Source organism: Pseudomyrmex gracilis, unplaced genomic scaffold (assembly GCF_002006095.1).
Source record: "Pseudomyrmex gracilis isolate BER0280 unplaced genomic scaffold, ASM200609v1 scaffold_1197, whole genome shotgun sequence".
In the NCBI taxonomy this organism is placed as follows: Eukaryota; Metazoa; Arthropoda; class Insecta; order Hymenoptera; family Formicidae; genus Pseudomyrmex; species Pseudomyrmex gracilis.
Genome location: NW_018021781.1, coordinates 26,927 through 34,480, shown reverse-complemented (window position 1 = coordinate 34,480; position 7,554 = coordinate 26,927). Strand labels below are relative to the sequence as shown.

At 39.1% G+C, this 7,554-nt stretch overlaps 1 protein-coding gene across 1 annotated transcript; it reads right to left on the bottom strand.

Annotated features, from left to right (window-relative positions):
- Positions 1-362: 362 nt before the first annotated feature.
- LOC109861951 lies at positions 363-2,615 on the bottom strand. The gene is made up of 4 exons (XM_020441808.1): positions 2,126-2,615; positions 1,769-2,040; positions 993-1,242; positions 363-917 (listed from the first exon to the last, which is right to left on the bottom strand). The coding sequence occupies exons 1-4, from the start codon at positions 2,208-2,210 to the stop codon at positions 775-777; spliced, it is 750 nt and encodes a 249-aa protein (XP_020297397.1). The 5' UTR covers positions 2,211-2,615; the 3' UTR covers positions 363-774.
- Positions 2,616-7,554: the final 4,939 nt, after the last annotated feature.

Here is a 7,554-nt window from a genome sequence, read left to right as displayed (position 1 = left end):
GAATTTTCCCAGTTTGTCTAGGTTAAAATAAGCTAAACGTGTGTGAGAGTCAGTAGGAAATATATTAGAAAATCTCTCAGAAAATTTATTGATATAAGGTAAGACAAACCAGTGACGCTGCGTTTCATTAGAATTCTTGTTAGACAAAAACCTTCTTATATCATTATTTTTATAAAAATTCTGTTTCAGTCTGATTATAAGATTGTCAAAAATGAAGTCCATAGGATAATTATTGTCAAGTAATAAATTAAAAATAAAGTCAAAGTTTTTTGAATGAAATTTCGGATGTGATAAAAAGAAGGCTCTGTCCACAAGGCTAATGACCGTGCCTTTTTTTTGATATGTAGGATGGTTGGAAAAATAGTTAAGGTATCTACCAGAAAACGTTGGCTTGTGATACCAGTCATGTATTAATTTATTATTATCTTTAATAATAGTCATGTCCAAAAAATTGAGTCTATCACCACCCACCTCCAAAGTGAACTGAAGACGTGGATGATAATTATTGTACAGATTTAAAACTGCAACAAATTGCTCTTTAGGAACCATAAGAGCTATGTCATCAACGTATCTTACATATAAAGGTGGACGGAAGGAAAGAGATTTAAGAATGGATATTTCCAAATCTTGCATAAAAATGTCTGCAAGAATCGGAGAGAGGGGAGAACCCAGGTCGAAAGCGTTCATGCTTATTTAATTATTTAATTGTATAATATACGGATTTAATCACATACACTCTAACAACAGTGTTATTGCTTCAATAGCCAAGATTCATTATTTATTTGAAATTTCTCGAAGCTTTATACTATCATCTTTACATATTATTGAATGTGTCATATATCTATTTTGATAACATCTTTGATGAATACTTGGTGCTATAACATTTATGTGACAACCATCAATCGCTCCAATTACACCTAAAATATAATAATTTATACTATTGTGTGTATTTGAATATAACACTTTATTTTGAATACAATANATAATTATACCTGGAAAACCTGCAATATTCTTAAATTTTTCTTGTATATTGANTCGCTGATTTACAGTAGGCCATTGTATTACTATTGGTACAATCTTTACCATGCATTTTATCCAAATATTAATGCAATGAAAAACAGTTGATGTTGNCACATTAAATTTGTCCCCAATTTGTGCCATAGATACTTGATGTGCCAAATAATATAAAGCTATTTGTTGAATTTTTTGTGGCTGGACAGGTTCAAATCCTCCAGTAAATGTCTAAATTTAGAATTTATGTTTAAAAAAAAAGTAAATTAAATCTAAATAGATCTAACTTAAATCTAACAAGATAAAAATAATAGAAAAATAGATCTGCTTATTGTTAGATCCAAATTAGATCTAAATAGATATAAGTAAATTTATGTAAATTTACATTTTATTTGTTATTAGATCTACTTTAGATCTACTCAACTCTACTATATTAGATCTATTCAGATTTACTTAGATCTAAGCAGATCTAAGTAGATCTAATATAATAGATCTGAATAGAGCTAAAGTATTGTAGATCTAATGATAAATAAAATATAAATTTACATAGATCTATATATTTATATTTATTTAAATTCAATTTGGATCTAGCAATAAGTAGATCTATTTTTCCATTTTTTTATCTTGTTAGATTTAAATTAGATCTACTACATTTAATATATTTTTTCCTGGTTATATTATAAAATTGTATTTGACAATAAAATATATAATAAAAATATATAAAGTATGACATTATTACATGATATAAATTATTTACCTTTTGTATTTCTTGTTGCCGTATTATTAGTTGTAATAAATTGTGAAATGTTAAGCGTTTTAATCGAAAAATAAGGAAAAAATCTATCTCAATGTATAAATCCACCCAAATTTCGGAATATAATCCCGGACGAGTATGAGATTGTCTTCCATTTATTGTGATATAATTTCTTAATTTTTTTGTTTTATTTCTTTGATGAAATAATTGATATGTTTCTACTAAAGGTGTTTCATCTTCTTCAAATATTTCATTCATAAACCTATATAAACATGCTTTAAAATTCATGTTAATTTGATAAGCAAAGCAAGCACGTTACAAGTAATGATTAGAATGTCAAAGGTTAAAATTCCAACTAACTATTCAAGAAACTCTTTTTGAACAGTTTCAAATTCGCGCGTATAGAAAAGAACCAGTACATTTTATCGTAATACTTGCGGTACATGTACCACAATAAGCTCCGCCTCTACCAGTGCCAACCTTGGTACATATACCAAACGATCGCCAAAAATCGCCTTACAAATGCAATATACATTGTGACGTGGTAGTCGCGCCGCTCCTCCTTTCCGCCACAAAAATTGCAAATTCCGGATGAATCCTGGAATGCGAGCCGTCCGAGCGCCAAGATCCTCCAGGGCTTATTAATTAGTTGTATAGTTGTCTTACGCCTTGCTTATTATTTTGTAAATAATTGGCACCTCACCGTCGTCTGCGTATCAACGAGAGAATATCTGCGATAAGGAGCCCCGGAGGGCGATCTACTGTAAATGATGAATAACGAGGCGAAGATCGAGCGAGAGAGAGGAGCGTACGTCAGCCAGCGCAGGCGACCGTCATCAGCGGTCCTGATCCAGGCGTAAGGATACATCGCGAGCGCTAGAAAACACGAAAGGACGGCGAGTTATAGCGTCGATAGGCGGCGTCACCGGCCAGAAAATCAAGCGGCAAATATTCGGCAAATTCTGGCCACAGATCGCTCCAGCTGGAGAAAAATCGGGATGCGCCGCATCCCGAGCGAATGACTACCTACAGGTGCGCCAAATTGAGTCGGCGAGGTGCCGCTAATTAGCCTCATTAACAACAGAAGATTAGTATTCGTAATTCGCGGCTATGAGCGATAACTCCGGCGAACCGGAGCGTCGCGCCTGACAGAATACCGCGTCCTGATTGGCCATTGCGAATCTAGCACACTTCTGCGTGACGTCATGCACACAGACGGTTCTGGCTTGTGTGCGTGCCCCCACCGCTCGATACTCTCGTTGCTCTCTGCTCGATCTTGCAACTCTGGTATCGACCCCGAATCGATTGCGATCTTCGATCTCTTGGTCGCTGTCTCTTGATCGAGTCGGACGTATTACCGGATCCTCCCGTTCCTTGCTTTTTCGACCAGAATCCAGGAGGATGGAACATAACGTCGAGGCTGAAAACGACGGCGAAATCCGGTGAGGTGCTTTTGCGTTTTCTGTGAACCACGAATCCGCGCACCCGTTGTTCTGTGTCGAGGCTAGTCGTGCCGCTTCTTGTAGAAAATACTTTCGCGGACAAGAAGATGTCCTTCGCCATATTTGGGTAATTCGTGTAGCGAGCGACTAGAATCGGGCTTCATGGTGTAAAAATCGCAACCAACAATTCTTAAAAATGTCTTTATTTTTTCTCACAAAGTATTCTTCAAAGTACAACTTCTTACAATTTATAAGTATTTGCGCTCGCAATGCTTGACGTGACTTTTTATTTTTACTTTGATGTAGAACTGCTTCAGAACTGCGCTCCGGATCCAAAATCCGGGGTTTTTGTTCGGAGAGAGAGTGAGGATTCCTTGATCTCTATCATTTGATTTGTCCCTTAATTATCCCCTCTATGATTTCTGCCGAATTATCGATCTCTCATTCGCGGATCTCTCAGAGGCGAGTAACTCCGCCTGCGTTCGATTTCTAAGTCAGTTGAGTCATCGATTGTTTAGATTTTGGTGTCGGCGCATGTCTTTCTTATCTTGTTTATATTAACATGCGGCGGTCTTCGCCTCTCGAATTTTATGGTGGTCTTGAAGCGCCGAGAGCTATGGCGAGCACGTGATCCGTGCGTGGGACCTCATTGTTCATTATATTTCCTTCGTGAGAGTCGATCGGAATTCAAGTTCCTCGGCTTGGTTTTGTTTAATGTTTACAATACGTGATCAGATTCGGATCGAAATATCTCGCGAGGCTTGCTAGTCTCCGCCTGGCAACTTATTACTTAAACTATTTCTTAAAATTCTAATTAACCACTATAGTTACGCCAGGCGTTACACGTACAGTGCGGAGCACCATATCGTGCGCCGTGAGGAGAAGTAGTTCTTCTCCGGCTGCCTCCTACTAGCACGCGCCAGCGGCCCGAGATGTAATCCATATATACCGGCACGGTTACCGATGATACCGACAGCCATATGTTACCATAAAATTATCGCAAACATTGAAAAGAGTAACTGCATTGAAAGTGACTTTAATAATTTATATCATATGTAGAGTTTCATTACTATGAGTTACGTTTTATTTTGAAGAACACCTGCTGGGCTACGCACTCAGGGTATTACAGGGTTCTAATTACAAAAGATGTGTTTGTCAGAACGCATAACGCCGGAGGCACGCGGATTGCCGAATACATCGGGGACGGACTCGACGCAACCGTACTCTTTCACGGTTTGAAAAAAACTCTCTGCCTCTCTGCGTTAACGCGTCTTCGGCAAGTCAATCCCGAGGAGGCACGCCTCGGTCGAGAGTCGAATAACAAAACACATGGATTAGATAACGACGCTCGGGGTTGTCGAGACGAACGCGCATTGTTGTGTCGAACTCTTGTGTCTAACCGTCGCGCGTCTCCTACACATATTTATTTATTTAATTATTANCTTTTACGTGATATAAGAAACTTACGGTATGTGTAAAAAAGTAAACTATATTTAATTAAGGAAGTAAAAAACTATGACAACAGATAAATGTCATAGTGAATCAATTATTAAAAAATTAAGAATAAAAAATAACATACTATAATAGATTTGTGTGTATAATTAGCGTTAAATTGTCTTTAAAACATCAAAAATAAAAACTAGTAAGGCAATATTATAATAGTTATATTTATATATAAATATATACATAAAGTTGTAAATGTATTTAAAAATTTAACAAAATAATGATACTAACAAATTGTGTGTGTGTGTGTGTGTGTGTGTGTGTGTGTGTAAAAAAGTAAGAAAGATGGGGTGCGACCTCACTTTATTGCGACCTGGCGTACCCTATGACCTCTGCATGATCTTGCTTGCGTATCGTGGCTACTTTCCGTGTTCTATAAGCGCTTCATCGAAAGCTTTACGCGAGAATTGGAGAAAATAACTAGACTTTCGGCGATGTATATTTTGTCTGGTCAATGTAGCGTTGAAGTCGGCGCGAGTATGTTCAATTTCTTAATCAAATTACTTGTTATTATTGTTCATAATTGGAATGAGCTTTCTTAATACTTTTATCTAATTGTTTTCAAAATTTGTCAACCATATTATTTCGCTATTTTTTTAAATTTGTTTGGTAACATCTATTAATTTTCCTTTTTCTTAGTTGTTTGTTACTCTTATTACGACTTTTTCTTATTCTCTGTTATTTTGTAAATAATTTTTATATTTCTTTATGCTCATTACCCGCTTCCTTAAATATTACCGTTAATAAATTGTTATCTTTGCATTTAATTAGATGTGTTTTATATGTCGGCTTGTATACCCGAAGAACATCTGTACGGACGGTCTACCTTACACCCTGCCTCTCTCCGTTAGGCCCGAGCTAGCCGGCCCATCGCGTTGATCAACGCAGTTTTGATACGAAAATGTATCTGGCGCCCGAAATAAAGACATAGGATTCGTTGAGTTGACATGGTGGCTTGCTTGTTTCCCAAATCTCCTTGTTTCTCCACTGTCAGCAATCCCGCAACCTCGCGCAAGCTTCGACCGTTGTCCGAACCGATCCCGTCTCAAGCAGAGCGACGCGCGATATCGCTCGGAAGTAGCAAAAATCGTTGCAACATATATAATGTTACGTCCCGTGGACTCCACTTCCTCCTCAATAACAAGATATGATATCACGGGAACGCAGCCGCACGATACTGGCGCGAGACCGGATATCAATTCTCGATAGAGTCAAGAAACACAGAGTTTGGAAAATTTCTGTTTTTCTTTCTCAATAAATTTTCGTTTTTTTATCTTAAACGGAAACATACATCCCGGGAATATGAAATCAAGGGAAATCCGACGGATAACGAGAAATCAGGTGATCCCGAGTTTCCCGAGCCGCGGGTATAAAAAGAGCCCCCGCAGGGCTCTTAGAGTAAGAATAAAACGAAATTTTCCGAAGTGCGGTCTTGTCGATACGCGAGCAAACGAACAATTGTGTTGTGTTGTGCGGATCCTGTTGGAGCTCACTCGACACCGCTGCCGCTGCCGCTCTGTTGCTACCACGTTGCTGCCGCCCGGTACAAACCAACAATAAGTAGTAAGTGCTAGAATTAAATCGCAAATATTTGTGCCTCACGCCGATCAGAGTAGACAAACTTAAGATATCTACGAGAACGGTTGCTCCCCTTGTTGTAAACGAGCTAACGCTGATACGGGATGCAAACGATTCGCAAGGATCGTCAAGCAACTCTCAGCGCGCTCTCGCATTTTTAAACAAACTAACGCTGATACGGGATGCAAACGATTCGCAAGGATCGTCAAGCAACTCTCAGCGCGCTCTCGGATTTTTAAACGAGCTAACGCTGATACGGGATGCAAACGATTCGCAAGAATCGTCAAGCAACTCTCAGCGCGCGCTCTCGCGCCCGCGAATATAAAATCGCGGAAAAGAAGTAGTGAATAAACTTCGGCAGCAACCGATCTCTGAAACCCGTGCCACTTGAAACTTACGATCGCGAATTTTAAGTGGACTCGCCCGCTCCCAAGAAACGGTGGACGTCGCGAAGCGCACTTAAGAGCTATCGACAAAGAGCCGCAAAACGGGCCCGAAAACAGGTTGAGGCACAACACAAACACCAGCCGAGACTCCCCTCACAGTACCAGCCACCCCGCTAGGAAGTAGCGAAAACACCAGTAGCAATAGCCACACCGACACACCACCAGAATTGCGAACTCAGTCGCCTCCTCCGCGCTCTTCTCCACTCCGCCCTTCGCCACCATCCTCGCCTGAGCTAGAGTATTTAGGCGAGTGCCCCGCTGACCCCTCTCGCCCGCGCACCTTCCCCCGTCCTCTCCATTTTTTAGCACTCGCTTCTGCTTATAAAATCACCACCCCTACCTCCACCGCATACATAGTCGATCCCGAAAATCTCGATCCCCCCGAACTCCACCGAATAGTCTCAACCTATCCTCCAAATGCCTTCCTTACAGTTAAATTCCCCCTCCTTTCAGAACACAGGTTAGTACCTGTAAAAGACTTTTATAAACTTTTCCCCCCTACCTCTTGTAAGATAATGGAAATTATAGAAGTCGAACTGGACTGAGTTCGCAATGCTAACAAATAAAAATGTATAAATCATCATCATCAAAAACCATATCATTGTAAATAAAATCCCACACACACATATGTCAATAACTACACATGAAAAACAAATATATACAAACAATAAAGACTTTAAGGCTCGTTGAAATTGTCAACAAGAAATATATAAGGCCATACGAGCCAATTGCAGGATGTTTGTGCAGAAACTGTGCGTGTACATATATATATATATATACATGTAACGAATTTTACTTGTAAATTTTACAAGTGTTTTTT